This window comes from Amblyomma maculatum, chromosome 1, assembly GCF_055883805.1.
Source record: "Amblyomma maculatum isolate TAMU_Amacu chromosome 1, ASM5588380v1, whole genome shotgun sequence".
NCBI lineage: Eukaryota > Metazoa > Arthropoda > Arachnida > Ixodida > Ixodidae > Amblyomma > Amblyomma maculatum.
Genome location: NC_139344.1, coordinates 376,138,403 through 376,158,869, shown reverse-complemented (window position 1 = coordinate 376,158,869; position 20,467 = coordinate 376,138,403). Strand labels below are relative to the sequence as shown.

At 43.4% G+C, this 20,467-nt stretch overlaps 1 protein-coding gene across 7 annotated transcripts in view; it reads left to right on the top strand.

Annotated features, from left to right (window-relative positions):
• LOC146208298 (protein DOP1A) overlaps positions 1-20,155 on the top strand; it is a 72,798-nt gene extending 52,643 nt beyond the window's left edge. For 4 of the 7 annotated variants that reach the window (XM_084592552.1, XM_084592559.1, XM_084592535.1 and 1 more), the window contains exons 23-34: positions 144-210; positions 378-516; positions 892-1,025; positions 2,062-2,171; positions 5,482-5,693; positions 6,157-6,309; positions 7,293-7,429; positions 9,745-9,800; positions 10,870-10,884; positions 14,453-14,614; positions 17,402-17,537; positions 18,851-20,155. In XM_084592552.1, the coding sequence (XP_084448678.1) occupies positions 144-210; positions 378-516; positions 892-1,025; positions 2,062-2,171; positions 5,482-5,693; positions 6,157-6,309; positions 7,293-7,429; positions 9,745-9,800; positions 10,870-10,884; positions 14,453-14,614; positions 17,402-17,537; positions 18,851-19,177 (1,648 nt within the window). In that variant the 3' untranslated portion in view covers positions 19,178-20,155. Of the gene's footprint in view, positions 1-143; positions 211-377; positions 517-891; positions 1,026-2,061; positions 2,172-4,440; positions 4,729-5,481; positions 5,694-6,156; positions 6,310-7,292; positions 7,430-9,744; positions 9,801-10,869; positions 10,885-14,452; positions 14,615-17,401; positions 17,538-18,850 lie in introns of those variants that run through there. The other 3 variants (XM_084592546.1, XM_084592541.1, XM_084592564.1) reach the window with 3 other exon arrangements.
• Positions 20,156-20,467: the final 312 nt, after the last annotated feature.

Here is a 20,467-nt window from a genome sequence, read left to right as displayed (position 1 = left end):
TGCCATACCCTTACAGCAGGTGGAGCTTAAGCGTCCCCAAAATTCTTTTGAGCTCATTCAGTAGTGTGGCTGGTATTGGACTACTTTCAGTGCTTGTATACGCTCCAGATTTGCCAAAGCTTTACCTTTATTTCTGTTCGTAGGCTGTTGCACGAGTTTGTACAAAGGGCTCCTCTACTCGAGGACAAGAAGGACCAGAAAGAATTGCAGGCAAGTTGGCAATGCATTGGTCGTTTTTCGCTAGGCAAACGAGGCTCTTGATGATTCCATTCAATACACAGTACTCACATTATGTTGTTTCGCAGTTGCATAGAGCTTTGCATGCTAAGATGGTTGCATTACTGGGCCCGCACAAACCTTGCTTCCGGCTGACGCAGGACATAACCCAGAAAGTGATCGAGGCATGCAGCACGGTGGCCAGTGCCAGCCTGGAGCAGACGACGTGGCTTCGCAGGAACCTGGCTGTCCGTCCTGGCCCTCAGCCTGACATCTTGAACAGCGACGCTGACGCCGAAGGTTTGCATTGCGTCTTTAAAATGTTTTTGAGTTGGTTGAAAGGTGGTCTTCTGTAGCTGCTGTTATGACCACCAGGTGCTCTGGTGGAGCATGGAGTTGCGGACTGAACACTTCGTTTTCAGCACCTGTGTTGTGGTGTCAATGACACATGAATACAGTCATGTACCAAATGATAAAACCTTCTTAGTCTGTCTAGACTTATTGGCATTTATAAGTATTACTAGCACTTGCAAGTATGTAACCTGGAATGGAGGTTTGGGAAGCTGGAAAGCTGCTTCGAAAACATAGGTTTAAGAATTATTTAGTGTCAGATGTTTTTAGGCCCTGTCCCTCATTGCGAGTGGGTTCTATTTCTTTTTTTTTTTCTTTCCTCAGGTGACGCAGGTGTGGCTGCAGAAACTGCCTGCATGAACAGCATTGACTCGGCTGAGCAAGCAGGAGGCCAACCAAGCTACAACTCAACATCGTACGCTCAGTACAGTGTACAGGCACTCTCTGTTCTTGCAGAAGTGAGTCTCCCTCTTTTCCTGTAGGAGTGCTTTTTTCTTTCTTTTTTTTTTCTTGGGGGGCGGGGGGGGGGGGTAGTAAGATAAAAAGGCTATTGATAAGATGACATTAACATATGAGAGGAGCATACAGTGAGCTACAGAAGAAATGCAATTTTTTTCAGGTACAGCTAAAGTCTGCAGTAACTGCCGCGCACAATTTTTCCATGACTCGCGGAAAGTAGTCTGCTGTTAAACATTTTCTGGTTACCTAAACATAAAGCTAGCAATCAGACAAAGTTATAAATCCGAGAATTGCAATTCCTCTGTCTTGTCTGATGTACTAAATATCAAAAGCTGATTTTGTTTACCACATACCCACGGCCCTTTGTTAGCAACTGTCAGCAACTGCTGTTTTTTAACGCTATATTCTATTATAGTAATGTTCTAATTTAATGAAAAAGGTAGAAATGGGCGTGGGCAAGGCATGTAATGTGGAGAGCTGATATATAGTGTCCCTCACTGTCACAGAGTAGTGTAATATAAATGCATTCTTTGGGGTGTAGTGAGTCAGGGGCGCACATGAGATGAGGAAACTTGTGGGGATTGAATGGCCACTACTAACTAGCACAGGACAGAAGTAACCGGTGATCAGTGGGAGATCCATCTGTCCTGTCCTGTTGTTGGCACAGATTGACTGATGATGATGTTAGTAGTGTTATCTTAGCAGGAGCGATATATATCTATGCAAGTTTTGAATGGTTTATGGGGTTTAACAACCCAAAGCAACTCGGACTGTGAGAGGCGCCGTGATGGAGAGCTCCGGAAATTTCAGCTACCTGAGGTTCTTTTATGTGCGCTGACATCGCAAAGCACACGAATGCCTCTCCGTTTCGCCTCCATCGAAATGTAGTCACCGGCATTCGGGTTCTAACCAGGGTACTCATTAGTCAACCATTTCTTTTGTTCTTGCTTCTGCTGTTTTCGGTGGCATATAAAAATGTAAATAGATGACATCATGTGTTGCCTTTCTGCACTCTCCCCTCATTTTTTCTTCCAGTTCCTGGCGCCTGTGCTTGATGTTGTCTATGTGAGTGAAGAAAAGGAAAAAGTTGTACCACTGTTGAGCGGAATCATGTTCTATGTCACACCGTACCTCCGAAATCACAGGTGAGGCATTTGGCCTATTATCTGTTTGTTTAATATACAGTGTGGCCCAGTTATATCTAAGCCACTTGTAGCGAGACAGCTTTTTAACGAAGGAAGTTCGATTTCCTATTCTTATTTTTTTGTATTTTCGATGCAATCTGGGCCCAGTCTTAAGGAAGCAAATAAAAGCCCGTTAGTGGCACTAGTGAAGAGGTCTCATGCTGTCCTAGACAAAATCTTTCAATCAGGCATCTTTATCTTTGAGGCAAATTTTTTCGCAAAAATAAAGGTGGAACTTGGCTGACAGCAGCTTTCACAGCGTCATGTTTGCCTACGAAGTGAAAAGTTACTTTACTGCATTCCTTTCCTTGCCATAATCGTGTAGTGTCATCCCTTGGCACTGCCTTGCAAGGCATCGAGCAAGCCATGGCAGTTACTGTTGCCACCACAAAAAACGGCTGACTTGGCCAATCACAGTCCTTGAACTTCTCTTGATTCTTGGTACTCTGGAAAAATTCGTAGTAGCATGATCATAAAAATCACTCGGGCATGTAAGCACGCGTGTCATTGTCACTCGTCTTTTGCCCATGATACCATCATGCCTTCCTGCCTTGTTCTGCTTCTTTACTGTGACATCTCACTATCCGTGAATTTGCCTTGATTACGGGCCTACTCAGTTGTTTCCTTTACCAAAACTGCCTCTGACTGACCCCACGATGATCCTCAATTTCTTGGCTATGGCAAGTCTTACGAGCCCCAGCATCTTGACAAGCAAGAGGAAAATGAATTTGATGTTGTAAACACACTATTCTGGACAAAGTGCACCAAAATGTCAAGAAGAGTAGTTTCGCATTCATCAGCTGTAACCATGAACGACAACAAAATCGACACCACTTCAATGTCCTGCCTTGTTCTGCTTCTTTACTGTGACATCTCACTATCCGTGAATTTGCCTTGATTACGGGCCTACTCAGTTGTTTCCTTTACCAAAACTGCCTCTGACTGACCCCACGATGATCCTCAATTTCTTGGCTATGGCAAGTCTTACGAGCCCCAGCATCTTGACAAGCAAGAGGAAAATGAATTTGGTGTTGTAAACACACTATTCTGGACAAAGTGCACCAAAATGTCAAGAAGAGTAGTTTCGCATTCATCAGCTGTAACCATGAACGACAACAAAATCGACACCACTTCAATGGCAACGTTGGCAGTGAGGGTCAAAAGAAAATCCAGTACGCTACTGAACGTGCTGCTCAGTGGACCCATCTTGCTGACGGTGGCCAAGGACGTGGGCTTTGCTCTTGGCCACAAAGACTTCCAGCCTGGAAATATGGGTGGCTCTGGCGGTTTAAGGAGATGCACAACATCATGTGTAAGAGCATTGTTGGTAGGCCATGTTTATTGACAAAGCTTCGCTGCAGCAGTGGATGGGCCAAGTACCGTGATCAGATTCTTGCTAATTCCGACAAGGACACCTACAGCACCGATGAAACAGGACTGTTCTTCTAATCACTGCCATCAAAGATTCGCTTTCAAATGTGATGAATGCATGGAAGGAAAAAGCGGATCATGGTGCTGATCCATACGAACATGGATAGTTCATGGAAGAGAGACTTGTTGGCCATTGACCAAGACAAAAAACCGCGCGGTTTCGCTAAGGTGCGCTCTATGCCAGTGACGTATGTGAACCAAAGAGAGGCGTGGATGACGCAAGACATATTTTGGCAAGTGACTTGCTGACTTTGACAAAGAAATGGTCTGAAGCAAGCGCATGGTGCAGATATTGCTTGCAGTGCGCATCATGTTAGCGCAAACACTGTGTAGGTTTTGTTCCTTCCCCCAACTACCACAAGCTACAGGCCATGGACCAGGGGTGGGGGGGTTATTATTGCCAACTGTACATTTCACTGCAGGGTTGAGTGATCGATGTTCGCACTTCCTTCAGTTTGGCCGACATTAAGGTCCCTTTAATAAAAGCGGTGCATTTTTTTTTTTGAACAAGCATAGCCTGGAGGGACATGAAGGAGAGACCGACATCCACTGCTTCAAGAAAACTGGCTTCCCGCGAAGCAGCAGCAGAGGCGGCCATACCAAAGATGAAGCCGCCCTGATTGATATTGCTGCAACCATAACAGCCTGCTTGGAGCTACTGTGGGAGAGTGCTATCAGTTTGGGCCTTGTGCCTTTTGGGCTGAGCCACTTCATTTTTGTCGCTCATTTATGTTATAATGGTCGAGTTGATGTGGCCAACTTTGATCAGTGTAAATTAATAGGTATATTCGATTTTCAGTCCCGGGCAATCCCGGACTATTTGCTCACAAGAGTCTGGTGTTCAACTTTCCTTGGGCAGCCCAGAAGCTCTGCCTGCCAGTACAGCTCCCAGGAAAGTAGTGCTGTGCCAGTGGCCATATTGTTTTGTGCATATTCCGAGTACCTTTCATGTTCCTGCAGAAGATATTGTGCGTTAATGACACAAGCTCTGCAGTTGTAAGACATTTGAACCTCACGTCTTTTTTTTCTTGTCTAGAATTTCACTATGCACAAAAGCATGCAGAGCTCTATGAGCATGGATTTTACCTGTTTTCCAGAAGTTTTCATGATCTTTTCAGTGCGCAGGCCTGAAAGTGTCGCAAGCGAACCACTTTGTGCTGGAGCAGCTGACGCTTGTTGTAAATTATTTTGCGAATGCTTTTATCTGCTTTTGAACGCAATGAGCGGGGCCCTAATTGGAAGAACTTCACTATCAACAGTGGCAAGCAAGCCCTACCAAACTGAGTTCTGTAAAAAGCTTTGCATTCAGGAATGTCACGCAAAAAGCACTGATTGATTCGCGCCTCAGTTAACTATATTTTAGAAACGTGGGTGCAGCATCACTGCGAAATAACTGCGTCATGGTGACTGCTGGTTGGCATCATTTGCTAAAAGCAAACGGTGGAGGGAGCTTGCACGATGATGTGACCATCGCGCTACTTCCTGTCAGAGCAGAAGTAGAGACCTGTCAGCAAGTAGCCAGGGACTGGAAAATCGAACGTACCCACTTTTTCTTTTTTTGTGCATGAGCTTGATCTTCGCAATCCCGCTTCATGCCAGAAATTTGGTCAAATTTGAGGCACTGAATTTTACAAGGCGGTCAGAATCAAATTCATGAGAGATGTAGGCTCTGCAAAAGCTGGCTGCTAACAACATTGATTCTGCCTTTGTCCCAGACAGATGAGTTTGGGCCGTGACTCGTGCTGCAAAATGATGTCAAGTTACCTTAACTATTCTTCAAGGTTGTTTGTGTGGCTATCCACTGGACAGGTATTGAGCAGTGTGCCTGTCTTCTGTGCAGGGTGCACAATGCACCCAGTTTCCGAGCCTGCTCACAGCTGGTGTCGAGCCTGTCTGGATACCAGCACACCCGCAAGGCGTGGCGCCGTGATGCGCTAGAGCTACTGCTGGAGCCGAGCTTCTTCCAGATGGACCTCACCTGCCTGGCGTACTGGCGTGCCACCGTGGACCACCTCATGACCAATGACAAGACCACCTTCAGGGACTTTTTGGGTACACACACACATACATCTAGGGAAGATGGTGGGGCGTGGACGAGGATTGCCTGGTTCTTCTGTTATCCTGAGCAAAATAAATGACTGCATCTCTTTGGAAGGGAAGCACAGGGACACATTCGTGTGCGTATGCGCTCACATGTGCATGTGCGTGCACGCTTGCATGTGCGTATTCGTGTGTGGGAGAAGAGAATGTGTGTTTGTAAGTCTTCATTAATATTTTCTGATGCCATTTCAATTATAGTGTGAATTTATCAGTCTGAAAGTTCTGTCTCTAGTCCATTTGATTGATTTCAAGTGCAAAGTTTTGCATAGTCCCCCTAGAAGCATAATTTTGTTAGGCTTTGTAAATAAATCAGCCCAGTGTAGAGTCATCGCGTTAGCCAAGATGTCTTATGAATCGAATCCCTTGTGCGGGGCCATTCTTCACGTACATTCTTCTTATCTCTCGTTGTTTGCAGCTCGCTTTGCAGTAACTCAGAGTGGCTCATTGAACATCTTCAGCAGCAAGGAGCAAGAGTACGAGTCTCGGGCACAGCTCCTGAAGCGCCTGGCCTTTGTTCTTTTCTGTAGTGAACCAGACCAGTACCAGCGCTACATGCCTGATATCCAAGGTGCATTATATTATATCTTGCAAATAGCTCTTGTCAGCGGCAAAATGATTATATCACCTCTGACCATATCCTTATTGAGGGAAATAAATTTGAAGGCAGGGTTTTGCCATCTTTTTAGCTTTGAGAGAGCACTATTGGCTTTCGGAAGGTGATGAGGAGCGGAGCTTGTCATTACCTGTATTCATCCCTTCCTAGCCTGTGGAAAGAAAGCATGCACTCACAGACTCAAAAAAAAAAAAAAGGGATTATTAATAATGACTAACTGCTTAGTAAAACTGTACTGTAAGCAGTTTTACCGGCCAAGAACAGGGCTGTTCCATTAGCACGGACCACACCTGTGACTATGAACATCATACTAAGGAATAAGCAGCACTCAAAGCTCTTTACTGGGACGTCCTCGAACTAATGACTTCCCGAGGGCTCCTTAATCCTCTTAGCCTCCGAGAACCACATAGGTTTTAAAAGGTGGCAAGGAGTCATATCTGTCTTTTTTTCACCTCTTCATGCCTGACATGCACCCAAAGAGCGTGGCTGCACAAAGTCCCTCAGAAAATACCTAAATACAGTTAATAATGATTGATTGTGTGAGAAAAAGGTTTGCTATCAGCAGAAGGTGTAATTTGTTCTCGTGCAAAATGAATAAAGCAAAGATAGTGGTTTGGGCAAAAAGCACTCCATGGAACCCAGTTCGAGAACCCCCGATCCAGGATTCTGATTTTTGGATGTTGTTACGAGAGCTTATATGCAGTGCAAACTTGAAACAGCTTTACACAACTCACCTTCATGATTTTGAATTGGTGGAGGGTTGAAATGGGTAAGCTTGCTTGGCTACTTGTTAGGAGGAGCGTCATTGGGGAGACTGAGATTAACTAGAGAGACTTTTCTGGAGTCGGGAATGCAAATTCTGTTTTTGCTGGCATACCTTGTTGGCCATTGGGTCGGTGCAGCAATTTAGCCGATTCTATCGCCAACCATGTTTGCAGAACGCCTGTCAGACAGCCTCAAGCTGAGCCATGTGCCGAGCGTGCATGCTCAGGTGTTCCTCTGCTTCAGGGTACTCCTGCTGCGCATGTTGCCGCAGCACATTACATCTCTCTGGCCGGGCATCATCACTGAACTGGTGGGGACTTTTATTCCTTCCTACCCCTCAGTTCTCCGTAGCAGACAACCGGTTTTGAACTCCACAAGCATGAAAATTATAATTGATAGCTTTGCCTTGTGTGTCGGTGTCCCCTCATAGTCTCATAGGAGACTATAATATCCTATATATACAAGTTCCCCTATGTCCTATGTATACATTCTATGTGTATGTGCATCCTGTATATACAAGTTTCACTTGCATACCTTTGCAAGTATATGCACACTCATATGTGGAAATCGTAACCATGTTTTAGTTGCACTTACTGCCTTTATGCTTATCCTTCCCACGGGTGTAGATTGATGTGAATACTAAGCAGAATGAACAAAACAGTGAGCCTTGATGAAGGTGGATGAACTAGAGAAAGCTGTGCATGTATTAAGTAACTCCACTGTTGCTTAATTGCAGCTTGCTAGCAGGGTTCAATGAGGTGTAGCAGTTCGTGCGAGATTGACTGGAACTTTGCATTCCCGCTGAAATATCCTGGAAAAATGTGCTGAGTTATGCAGAGTGGCAAGATTTTGTGCAGGCAGCATTTTGGTACTTCCTGCGATTGCGGAAGGTTTTATTGCCGAGCGAATTGCTACACGTGTTTTACAAATCCTATTATGGGACCTACAAAATCAGAAATTGAAAATGGCTCCCATTTACTTCAATTGACAAGCATAAAAAGGGAAAGAAGAATGAAGGAAAAATTGTTGGAGCAACTGGGATACAGCTCGGTCCAAATTTTCGGCAGGAGCCGTCATTGGCTGCAAATCTGATGCAAAGGCAGCGACTAAATTGGCACTGGCAGTCCAAGGCTGATGCCCTTCGGCAAAAAAAGCCATCGTCTGTGCATGCATGTATGTGTAGAATTTGTTGGTGTACTTCTGCTCACCTGGCAAATTGTACAGTTCACAGTTACACAAAGCCTCTGGGTGGGCTGAGTGTTATGGCTCTCGCCATCAAGTGAAATCGCCTTGAATGTACCTTTCTACTGCTTTAACGTTTGTTAGATGGTGGAGAGCCTTGTAGTCTCGGCAGCTGTTATTGTTAGTGTTGATCTATCTATATCTTCTCTTAAGCATGTTGTTGTTGTTTTTTTGGTTTCACTTGTCAGAAGTTTTGTAACCATTGGATGAGCTCACATGACCTTGAGTACTTTTTTTTTTTTTCTGAGGTGCGGATTTTTGACATTGAGCTCAGTACGCTTGGTATATAGAGAGTGCCTAGTTTTAGTATAGATTGAAGTCCTCTTTCTTTAGCAAGTCCAAAATGAATGCAGAGGTTAGTCCTTATTGAAGTAAACACTGCAGTTAACTGGTAAAGGCTGTACCAGAAAAAATTTGTAAGGCATGGGCACGTAACCGGCTGAGTAAATGTGCCTCTCGAAGCTACAGTTACTGTTCACTTGTTGCTTCAGCATTCTGAGGACGTCCTTGTGCTAAATTGTGGCCTTTAACTAAATTGTGGCCTGTAATGGAGGCCTCTGCGTAAAATTAGACTGCCTGAAACTATGTGCTGACTAAACACGGCACAGACACATTGTGTGTTTTGAATTGTTCGAAATACGGAGGTGTTGAAGTAGTACTGCACCAAAGGAAGGAAGAAGGGGGACCTTGGCCCAAATAATTTTGTTGATGAAGTCGGAGTTGCTAACTCTTCTGGAAGCATTTATTTTTATTTGTCCATTCCAAATATGGCATATAATCTTATGTAAGATTAGTACTTGGGCACTGATGTCTACATTGTGTAGGCTTTTTGTTGAGAGCAAGGAAGAAACTTCGCAGCAGGGAACTTACTGTAATGCATGCTTTTGTTGCTCTTGACACCAAGAAATGTTACAAGGATCCTTTTTTTAACCTTGTTATATTTTTGATGTCAAAAATAATTAGTGGCATGCATTACAGCAAGTGTGGTTAGCGTGCTCAGTTGCTGAACCTAAGGGCACGCGTTCAAACCCGACTGTGGCAACTGCTTTTCGATGTAGGCAAAATGCATGACACCGTCAAAATTTTCGCAGCCCTCCGCTACGATGTCCTTCATAGCCCGAGTCGCTTTGGGGCGTTAAACCTAATGATAAAATCAACCCCGCCATCATTATAGCAGGTTGCCCGTAGCAGAGTTTCTTGATTAATGTTAACAAAAAACTGACGTAACACACAACCAGTGTGCATAGATTTAACTTACATAAGCGACAGTCTTGGAATCAGCACACAGAATTTTCAAATTGTATATTTGTGGCGCCATTAATAAACGTTTCCATTCAAGGTGCATGTCTGATGCGTTGTGCTTGTGACATCATGTTCGTTCAGGTGCAGGCCTTCCTCCAAATAGAGCAGGAGCTGTCAACAGACACAGAGGAGTTTAGGTGAGTGGACGTTGCTTTGTAATGGCTTTTTACATTGCGTGGCACAAGGACGCGCTACATGCACAAACCTTGCCTTCACTGCCGCCGAAGCAAAAATAAAAGTGGTGAGAGAAAAAGCGACCCTAGTGCCGATTAAGAAGACTGCATTAAGGAGTCCCACACAGGCTTTAGCCGTGAAACCTGTATAAAAGTAGTTGGGACAACAAAAGCATTGCACTTCAGGCTGTAACATGCATGTTGCATAATTGCTTGCAGTACTAACCTTGCTGGCTTACTGTGTGCCATTACTTGTTTGCTGAGTATCTTAATGTTATTGAACACAGGCCAGAGGAAAATAATGCGCTGAACTTTGCACAAGCTTCATAAATATACTGTTGTTAGGTCTGACTCATGGGCTGGGACATGGCACATACCTATTACCGCCAAGCATTGCTTACTAACCTGATGATTTGCTTGGGTTGATGTGCAGCTACTTTTATTTTTCTGCAGTGGGGATCACATATTCCGCTCGTTGACATCGTTTTCTCTCTAGTTGTACTGTAGTGGCTTGTTTTATGGCAGCACACTCTTTCGTGATCTGCTGAGCACAGTAGATTGCTACAAGAAGTCCGAAGGTGCATTGCCATAGCTTCTGGAGTGGCCAGGCTGTTCGGTTGCATAGCTCGCTGCAAATTAACCAGTGGAACTCGCCATAATATTTGTTCACATTCACTTAACTAGTGTCTTGCTCTGTGTTTTTGTTTTTTTACTTGCATTTTTTGCACAGTAATGTCAACGTATGAACTAGCTGTGCTTCTAGCATTGTACTAGCTGACCTTCTCTGTGCCACGTGCTTTACCAGAAACTATTGTCCTCGCTTTTAACACCTTGCTTATAAAAGCGGCTCGATGAAATACATTTTCACTGTGTTGACCTTGCTTGTGCTGTTTGCTGTTTGAAGCTCTTAACCCAGCTGCTTGCGGCTTGTTTGCAAAGCAAGCATAAAACCATGACTCGAGTGTTTACACTTGTTTTGTTCTTTGCCCTGTTGCCTTAAAATGCTTTTTCCGCTGGCGGACCCAACATGAAGCAGGAGGAACCCAAGGTACTACATCATGTGCAGCAAATGCACTAATTTACTTCTCTTTACTGTGGGTTGCATGCATGTACAGTAGACTTACCTCGGCTAAGCTGGACAGTGTGAAACCATTTTGTTGTCTTTCCATAGGACTCTGGGGAAAAAAAAATGTGTAACTGTTTTTTATGTGCTTCGATTAAGACGGAACTTTTGTGACAATCATGGACGATGACTACCCTGTGTAATTGCATGCGCAGTGTGTCTGTGCAGCACTAAGGAAAGAAAAATTTATATAAAATGCTTTTATGGACTAAAAGAAAAAAAAATTCACCTTTCTGCCTTGCTAGAGGGTATGTTCCTGGGATGAAGCTTCATTGAGGGTGCAGAAAAAGCAAGGGACCAGCAAAGGTGGAATAGCCTTCCTTGAAATGCTGTCTTATTCACTCTTTTCATGTATCATATAAATGCATACACCTATATCAAGCTCGGATATCTCACTTTAGGGTGTTAAGCCATACTTCTAATAACACACACTTTCTGGTCTTTTGATGTGAGCCTTAAAAGGAATCCACTGTACATGTGTGGAAGTGTATGCTTAAGCTAGGGACTGCTTTGTTCTATTAGCTGCAGACAGCAGTGAGGAAAGGGAAAGAAAATATTTTAAACCTGGCAGGATTTCTGTCATAGCAAGTTTCCTTCCTTTACAGTTTGCAGTAGGTGTATTAGAGGTTAGAAATTTATGCTGCGCTCGGTATCTGAGACTAGAAGATGGTTTTGAGTATTGTGGTGAATCACTGTACCGTTGTAATACATACACGTCTTTCCTTGTACTGGCTGTTAATGCGTTCATAGAAATGAGTGGTCATCAGATGCCTATTGCATTTGCACACTGTGCCCGAGACTGAAAGGTGTGCACAAGAATAATTATTGTTCATTAGTTTAATATCTGTCCTGACTGTGCAAGACAGCCTGCTTTTCTTTCTTTCTTTCTTTCTTTCTTTCTTTTTTTTTTTTTTTTTTTTTTTTTTGAATTTTTGTTCAGTTTGCTTAGAAAAACACTGGCATTCATTCATACGAATACACTATTGAGCCTGTGGGAAATATCTATGCATTAGCTCCTGTGCATGGAGAAAGTGCTTGAACAGGAATCTAGGCTGTGAGTTGCCCCCAAAGTTCTGTGAGCCAAATGAAGTTGCATGCACGGTTAACTACTGCTTTTTGCGTCATGTCAAAGTTAATTATTAATCACTGATATTTTATTGGCTGCAGTATCTAGCTATTAAAACTGCTTTGAAGCCGTAGCAGTGGCTTTTCTGTCTATTTGTTCTTTAATAAGAAAATTCTTGGGATAAACTCATGGTCACCAGCCACTGTGTTTAAAAGAAGACGAAAAGCAAAAGCACCTGGTGATTGTGTGGCATGTGTTAAATACCCTAAGTGGCGCAAAGCCACTATGCTCTTGCCCAGTGGCGTTTCTCGTGACACCCAGATGTGTCTTTGGGGAGGCGAAGACACACAGTCAGACCGTCTTAGAATAGACAGCTGCTATTTGGGCAGTCCAGCGAAGGTCCTTCTGCAGCATTTCTTATGAGATTTGAAATGTCCAGTCAAGAGCGGTAGCATTAGGCCAAGTAGATGTGGAGTGCTTCTTTGAGGTATCCGACGGCATGTGCTCGCTGGCTGCCCTCTGAAAGCAAATGCTCTCAGGCAAATGAGGTGAATGCCATGTGTAACAGGTCTCCACAAGTAACAGTGCCCCTCTGCGGCCCACTTCTGATTCTTGTGCTTTAAAACCCGTAAAAGCTGCTGTTCTTAAATAACCAAAAAACTGCCATTTAATTTCTCACGTGTCGTTCAAAACATTCGAGCTTGCATATTCAAAGTTACTTGAACATTGCAGTGTTAGTAGTGACAGTTTTACTTGGTCTACAACGATGCAGTAAAGTCTTCTATCATTACGTGCCACGTGAGAACTCCTCGATGACATTTTATTGCCAGAATTCTTTTTCCGAGACGCACTGGGCACTGTGCCATAAACAAAATGTTATTGTTTGTAGCTTGTGTCGCATGAGAAAAATGCAACTATAGCAGACATCAGAAGGAAATTAGGGGACCTTAATGAAGCATGCTTTTAGTATGGTGGACAGAGTTGCATGTATGCAAATGAGGATCCACAAGGGGAGCTGAAGGGAGCTGTTGACAGAGTTAACAGCTCCCTTCAGCTCCCCTTGTGGATCCTCATTTGCATACATGCACTTTGTTGTTTGCTTAAACGTTGGTTCTTTAACTGTGCCTTTGTTAGCTTACTCATAAAAGCGTAAAGTCGTATGCTGCCGCATTACTGGCAGCTCCTCCCAGCTCTGCCATATCACGTAGTCTTGTCGCACAACCCGCTCTGATCAATCGGTGCCCTAGTCATGTCGCCTACTGCACATGCCGGAGGCATGCTCATTATTTTTTTTCTCACAACGCTGGTGCTGAATTTTCTGGAGAATGAGGCCTTTAATCATATCGCATTAAAGGACTATAGACACCAAGTTTTGGTGGCACTTTTCTTCTTGTTAATGATGCGTAAGTCATTCCTGTATATCGATCTGCACGCAGTTTTCGCCTACGAGCAGTGAATAATTTATAACCGAATTTTCTTTTCTCACCAGTTTCGGTTTCGACAGCCAAGAGATGGCTGTGACATCACAATCATGTCTTGATGCGCGACATGAAAAAACAGATATAATCACTCATTCTTCACTTGTACTGATTCCTGTTCTTGAGGCAGGCTGGCTTTATCGTTGTAGTGAATTCAAATGACACAGCAATGATTATATCGCTGCATTTTCATCCCTCGCGTGACCAAGACTTGACTGTGACGTCACAGCCATCACTCGGCTGTTGAAACCAAAACAAGTGAGAAAAAGAATTCATTATAAATCATTCAGCAGTCATAGGCGAATGTGACATGATGATCAGTGTACAGTAATGTCCTAGGCATCACTACAAATGATGAAACACGAACCCAAATATTAGATGTCTATAGTCCTTTAATAAGTACATGAGTTTTGACTTCAGGCCTGGGCCTGGCCCAAGCCCAATAAAGCAACACATCTTCAAGGCTTTCGAGCCAGCCTTAGTACTGTGTAGTGTTCTAGTACCAATATGCACTATGTAAATGAAAGAAAGAATTTCCTTGGACTCTGGCATATCGGAACTGTGTAAGCCAGGCTTTGCTTTTCGTCGTGCTGCATTTATTCTTTTGCTTTTTTGCAGTCACTTTTTCAAAAGTGCCCGCGTTGCAGAGACATACACAGCAATAAACCGCATTTCAAGTCAATTCACACCTATGCCTTTTATTAGAGGCAGTAGTGGCATCAAAGGTGGCACATGCTAGGGCAGCCATTTTCTCTCTGTTGCCAATGCTTTGCAGTATCGTTTTTAGTTTTAAATGAATAGAGATGTCCTTTGTTTTTAAGTATGCCCCCTGTGTTTGAACATCTGTCTTCCTCTGCTGTTAGTTCAGCATAGCACCGTGTTGCTTTATTATGGCCCTGGGATAGAGTGATGAATAGCTGCTGCAAGTTTGTCTTGCACTGCCATGCAGTTCACACCTGCGCAGACTGCAGGGTCTAGACAGCAGCTGGGCCGTCAGCAATGGCCTCAATGCCCACAATCATCCAGCTTGGCTGCAGCTCTACCTGTCGGCATGCAAGCTGCTTGACCTGGCGGTCGCCCTACCTGCCGACATGCTGCCCCAGTTCCAGATGTGAGCATTCGTGTGGCCTCTAGCATGCTTGGCCGTCAGATAAGCTGTCTGGTAGTTTTGCTGTACTTGGCACCCTTCATTTCTGGTTAAAAGAAACTTACTAAATTCTTGCACCTGAGACAGAGTTGATAAAATGGGAGACCATGGAAAAAGAAAAAAAGATAGTTTGTCAGCACAAAATTTTAACATTTCACGTGAAAGCTAGCTGATACCTTGACCTATTCATGAGCAGTGCTTGCAGTTAATTTTGAATAGCTTCAAAACTAATTTATATCTTGCTACCCAATGCATATCTTCGCCGCTAAATAGATTCAAGAAATATGTGTGGTTGAAGCAAAAACCCGAACACAAGTACAGTTAAACCTGGTTATAACGAAATTGTAAAATGTCTGTGATTTTTCGTTACATGCAGTTATCGCGTGAAGACCCAAAAGGACAGTGTAGAACAAAAACCAGATTAAGAATTAATGTGAGGGAAACCACCTTGAAAGTGTTTACGGTAAATAAAAATTATTCGAAGTCACAGAAGCAGTGAAATGTTCCGTGATCGCGCTGATAGCGAGGTGCGACCCCACTTCCTCTGCGGTTCATGTGACTTGTCTACTAGGGAACGGGGAAAGGGGGTGGAGGAGGAATCAGTCTGGGGGAGATCGCCCGCTCGCCCCAGGTCTTTTTTCTGTTATTTTTTGCCGCTTTTACGCATGAGCTATTGTAGTGGCATGTTCCAACAGCGACAGCAGTGGAGTCTGCTGCGTCTGCCAAGGAGATGCGGTGTCAGCGCTGAAACACGGCGCGTTGTATGAACTGCGGTCGCTCGTTGCTGTAGTAGGTGTTCTCTCACTTCAGTTCATGTTTTATCACTGTGAAACTTGCAGGAGAGCTTGCGCTGCGAGTTCATTATATCAAAGTCAACAGCTGCGACATGTTCATTACATGGAGTTTTCAACTACATGCACTTCAGTAGAGGTGGCGTTGGGAAAACAAACTTTGTAATATCAAGGAATTCGCTACATGGAGGTTCGTTACATCGAGGTTTAGCGTGTTTTGGCATCAACATTTTAGAGCACTGCTTGCGCAGAACGCTGTGCTTCAAAAGTATCGTGCATATCAAAAGGCCACTGTGATGTTGAAAGAGTATTGTTTCAACATTTATAACATATTAATAAACACCAAGGTAGCTTTTGTGCCACACAGCATGGCTGGCAATAAATTTCTTTGGTGGTGAAAGAGGTCGTCATCCTGACCCTTTTACTGATAAATAGTTACAATGTTGCCATAAAGGCCTCAAGCTTGGATCTGCGGCATACATTATAGTAAAGCTTATATGTATATTAGTGGGGAAAAGCTGCAAGCGAAAATGCAGGCTGGCCTAGCATATCCATGCAAATGCAGTGCTTTGGGCAGCTGGTGTATGCATGGAGACAACTGATGAATTATTTAACGAAAAAAGATTTTTGACCTTGTTAGCATACTCTTTGTGCATCTTGAACAAAGAAGGGTGGCTGGATAGGGGCTTATTAAGATATACATGTAGTATGAGAGTGTGCAGTTATTGCACAGTTATTGGCCCACACTAATCAAAACTGTCATTAAAGCAGTGTCCCTCCGTGTTCTCCTTGGTTTCATCGCCCTTTAATCTCATTTGTAACTCTGCGGAGCCTGACATTGTACATAGTTTGATAAGGTTATAAACAAAAAAAGACAATTTTATGCCCTACAGGAAAACTAGTACTAGTAGTAGTATTTCTTACTGAAGAAATGACCTGAAAAACCTTCAGTTAAATGTAGTTAGTGATTTATACTGAAAAGCCAGACTCGTACCTATTTCTGAAATTAAAAAGTATCGCCCAATTTTAATGCAAAAGCATTAATTCTGCCATTTTTTGAAAAGCAAACAGCATTCATGTCCAAGAAATGACATGAAAAATGTGTCATCAGCAGCTCCACAGCAAGAACAAAAATGGATAACATCTTCAAGCTCATCATGTGGCCGTATGACACAGCGGGCCTAGCATCCATACTGTATCCATACCCATCCGCAACCGAGGCCACTGCCACTCGAGGCAGACCTCTACCTGTTTTTTGTCTATATATACCCGCCACTGGCTGACCTCATGTGGTGCCAGTTCAACTTTAGTTCATCGTACCGCGTTCCAGGCGGTGTCATATGATTTCTTGTTGCATAGGTGGGCGAGGAGCATGGATGTCGTTATTTTTTGGCTTGTCCAATTACTAATGATTGGGGTTTGAGAGTTGATCATAGGTTTCTTAATCGTGGAAGGCATTGCAGTAGCCATTTAATGATAAAAGTTCACCTTGGAACATTATGGAAACCAAAAAGAAAGGCATATATAAGCCGTTGTATAGGACGCACCAGCAAAATTTTCTGAAAAGAAAAAAAAAAAAGGCGTCTTATACAGTGGAAAATGTGGTGCATGTCAAAAACTTATCTCGGAAGCATTTCACCCACGAAACTAACACGCTTTCGCATTCGTGCACATAAGCGGTCTTAAATTGTCTGCAAAACTTTTACCCCCTTATAGAGTTACATTCGAATAAGACTCAAAAACATATGGCTGTAACTTTACATTGTAGGCACCGACATTTATGGGTGTAGTGTTAGACTTTCACAAGGGCTTCCCAGGAAAGCAAAGCATCCTCCCCTGCGTGGTGGATTATGTATAGAAATCAAGTAGGATGCTACTTTCATGAGTTTTGATGCTGTCTTTGGAGAGGCTTGTCAGGTTTGAAGTTCTCATCACCAAGCTTGTGTTGTGTGCGTGGCAGGTACCGGTGGGCATTCATTGGTGACAACGCCCCGCTGTCGTCCGACGGCACCCAATCCCAGCAAGAAGCTGCGCCCAGGGGTCAACACGAATTTGTGCCTCACATTGTGCGGCTGGCCGCACTCATGAACAAGAATGCAAGTTCCTTGCCTCTAATTATGTGTCCTTCATAGCTAGGGGTCTTGGTTTCTATTTATTTAAGACTCTGAGAACTTTTCTTTTTCTTTTTTATATTTCAGAGTGCAATCCATTTTTTATTGTTATTTTACTCTGCAGTCAAAATTCACATGTATTTGATGTTTGTCAGCCTAAAATTTCAGTTCACGAACAATTATGCCGATGAATGTTATACTTACTGGTAATGTACTTATAGCTGTGCTGCTTGCAGAAGGAAATATAGTTGCCAAGAACAGAAGTAACCGATGTTAAATGGAGGGCCTGTTAGAGAGAATCGCAAGTAAAAGGTGGTTCCTTGTAGTTGAGCAAGAATGCTGTCTGCATGTTAACCGCAGTTATGGAACTGTCATCTAACCATTGAGGTAACAAGAACATCAAGCTTTTTCAAGTGTCCTTACGTACAGTGGAGAAGGCTGCTTAACCAAGTAACCACCCTGAGTAAGTGATGACAGTGTAGAGCGCCATGTCTGGCGTTTGGCAACGATGTGGAGCCTCCCAGTCTGAGAGAGGCATATAATGTAGCGGAGCCAACAAGAAACTGCTGCTCAATTCAACATTGCACCCTCTCATCACTCTCGAACTCAATTTTCATGGCCACTTCAGGGTAGAATTGCTTTGGTACATTAACCCTATTAACCAAACCAGACCTTTTTTTGATTAAAACCGAATTTCAGAAATTGAATTCCATGCAGCTGCAGTGCTGATGCCTTCTCTTACATTATCGTAACAGAAAATATGAACTATAGTGCCATTGCGAACATCTAAGTAGTTTAATCATTTGTTCCTCTGCGAGGAAAAAGAGTGAAAACTGAATATTGCTGTTTATTTTTCAGGTGCTATAGTATCTGCAGTGTCACTGTAATGGTGATTTTCATGACCAAACTCTGTTTGGTGAATTTTTACATTACCTTCATTCCAAACAAACAAGGCTCTAACGACATGCTTAAGCTTTCTGCAGTGCGTATATTGAACTTACGAAGTGAAGTGTAACGTTCAATGCGTTAAGATCTGCTGGGAACACTTTTATGATCTCCAAGTTGTGCATGATCACAGCCAACTCTGTCACTTATACCTGTGCAGTTTATTTACATGTAATGTTGTGTTCCAGCAAGGAGCTTTTCAAAATCCAAGGGCTGAACCAACCGCATAGTTAAACTGTGCCAACACTGTCCACGATGTCATGGTTTCTACATCGTAGTTTGCCTTAAGTTCTTAACTGCTAGTAATATTTCAGTGTGCTATAACATAGTTTGTTGCGTGCTGCGATTTCCAGAATCCAAACTACGAGACCTTGTCCCACAAAGGCGGGCGACCTCTCCTTAGCCTGACCTCCATCAAGTCATTCTATGACCTCCAGGGCTTCTTTAACAGCCTCGTTAGTGGGCCACACAGCCGAGTCGACGTCCAGTGTGCCTTTGACAGCAGTGGTGTCCCAAACACTCGCTCCACAGAGCTGTCCAAATCCCGCTCGGCACCTGACCTTGGCAGCATGGCGCTGGGCCCCTCACTGCCACCAGTGGAGGACTCAGTCTTTCAAACGACACTCCAGTGCGTGGAGCGCATTCTAGAACTTGACTTCTTGGAGCCACGCTTGTCGTGACAGAACTGCACAAAGATTAATGCCATGCCGAAGAATGCCATTCTTATAGTCTTTTCTATATATATATATACATGTATAATTGCTCCGGTATACCTCCCGGATTTTATGAATTATGAAGGCCTCTTGCTCGGAGTCTCGCCATAACTAGTCAAATAATTGCTTCGCGTTCTATGTATAGCAAGAATTTCGTACTGTAAATACTTGTTGTTGATGTAACTGAATGTGACAAATTCTTGCAGGGGCTGAGGAGCATGCATGAAGGTGGTGTGTTTTGAAGTTAGTGCATGCAGTATGGTGCGTCTTCTTGTGCCTGCTTAGCTACGATAAATGCATAGCATAGCATTCTCCCCTGTGTTGCATAAATCTATGCTGCATGTAATAATAAGACTTTTAGTAGTGACTGGCTCTTTATGGGGCTTGTTTCCCAAAATCAAAAGCTTCCACTCAGAGCTTATGCAATCATATTTTATATCTCAGTACGGAGGCTGCTGCTGATGGACAATGTGTTATAACGATGCAAGTTTTTATCATGTCCTTTAATAGCACACATACTAATAATACAAAAATGTGCGGCATGCTGCCTTTAATGCATGCATTCGGTAATGTGTTGTGGTCCAGTGTGGCTCACTTAAAGCACCACTGTAAACTGTGCAGTTTCGAGGACTTCAAGGTAATTGCATTGTGTCCAAAAAATATTGCAGTTTATAAAATGTGTATATATGTAAAGCTGTGTGATGGGAAGGGAGTTAGGTGTGACAGTGGCTCTGTTACATTAAGTGGCAGTCCTACTGGCAAAACACCAACAAGGCATAAGAATGCTATTTCGAGCTTCATGAGCTTGTTGTAACTGGCATCACTGGTTAAGGTGTGATAGATCCTGTTAACTTCTGTTGACCGACCAAGCAAATGGAATGTTGTCTTGAAATATCTATTTTGCTATGTAAAATATAAATGCAGGCATAAGTCCTGCAAACCTTACTTTAGTTGATCTGGTTCTTTTTTCCCTCAGCAGGAGAGGTTTTATGCATTATGCGATTTCATGCAACAGCGCTGGTCTGAATGTCAAAGTTGTTTTGCCAATGCGAAGTTCAAAGGAGAGGTCATAACATCAAAGCTGAGAAGTAGTCATCCAAGGCTACCCATGACTTTGTTATGTTGCTATGCATTCGTTACTAGCTTTGCCTGAGCTCGATAGAGGCTCGAGAATAACATGGTCAAATCTGAGCCCAGTAGTGTTATCGCAATAAAATTTACCATCAATACCACCCAGATTTGTTATTAAAGTTACAG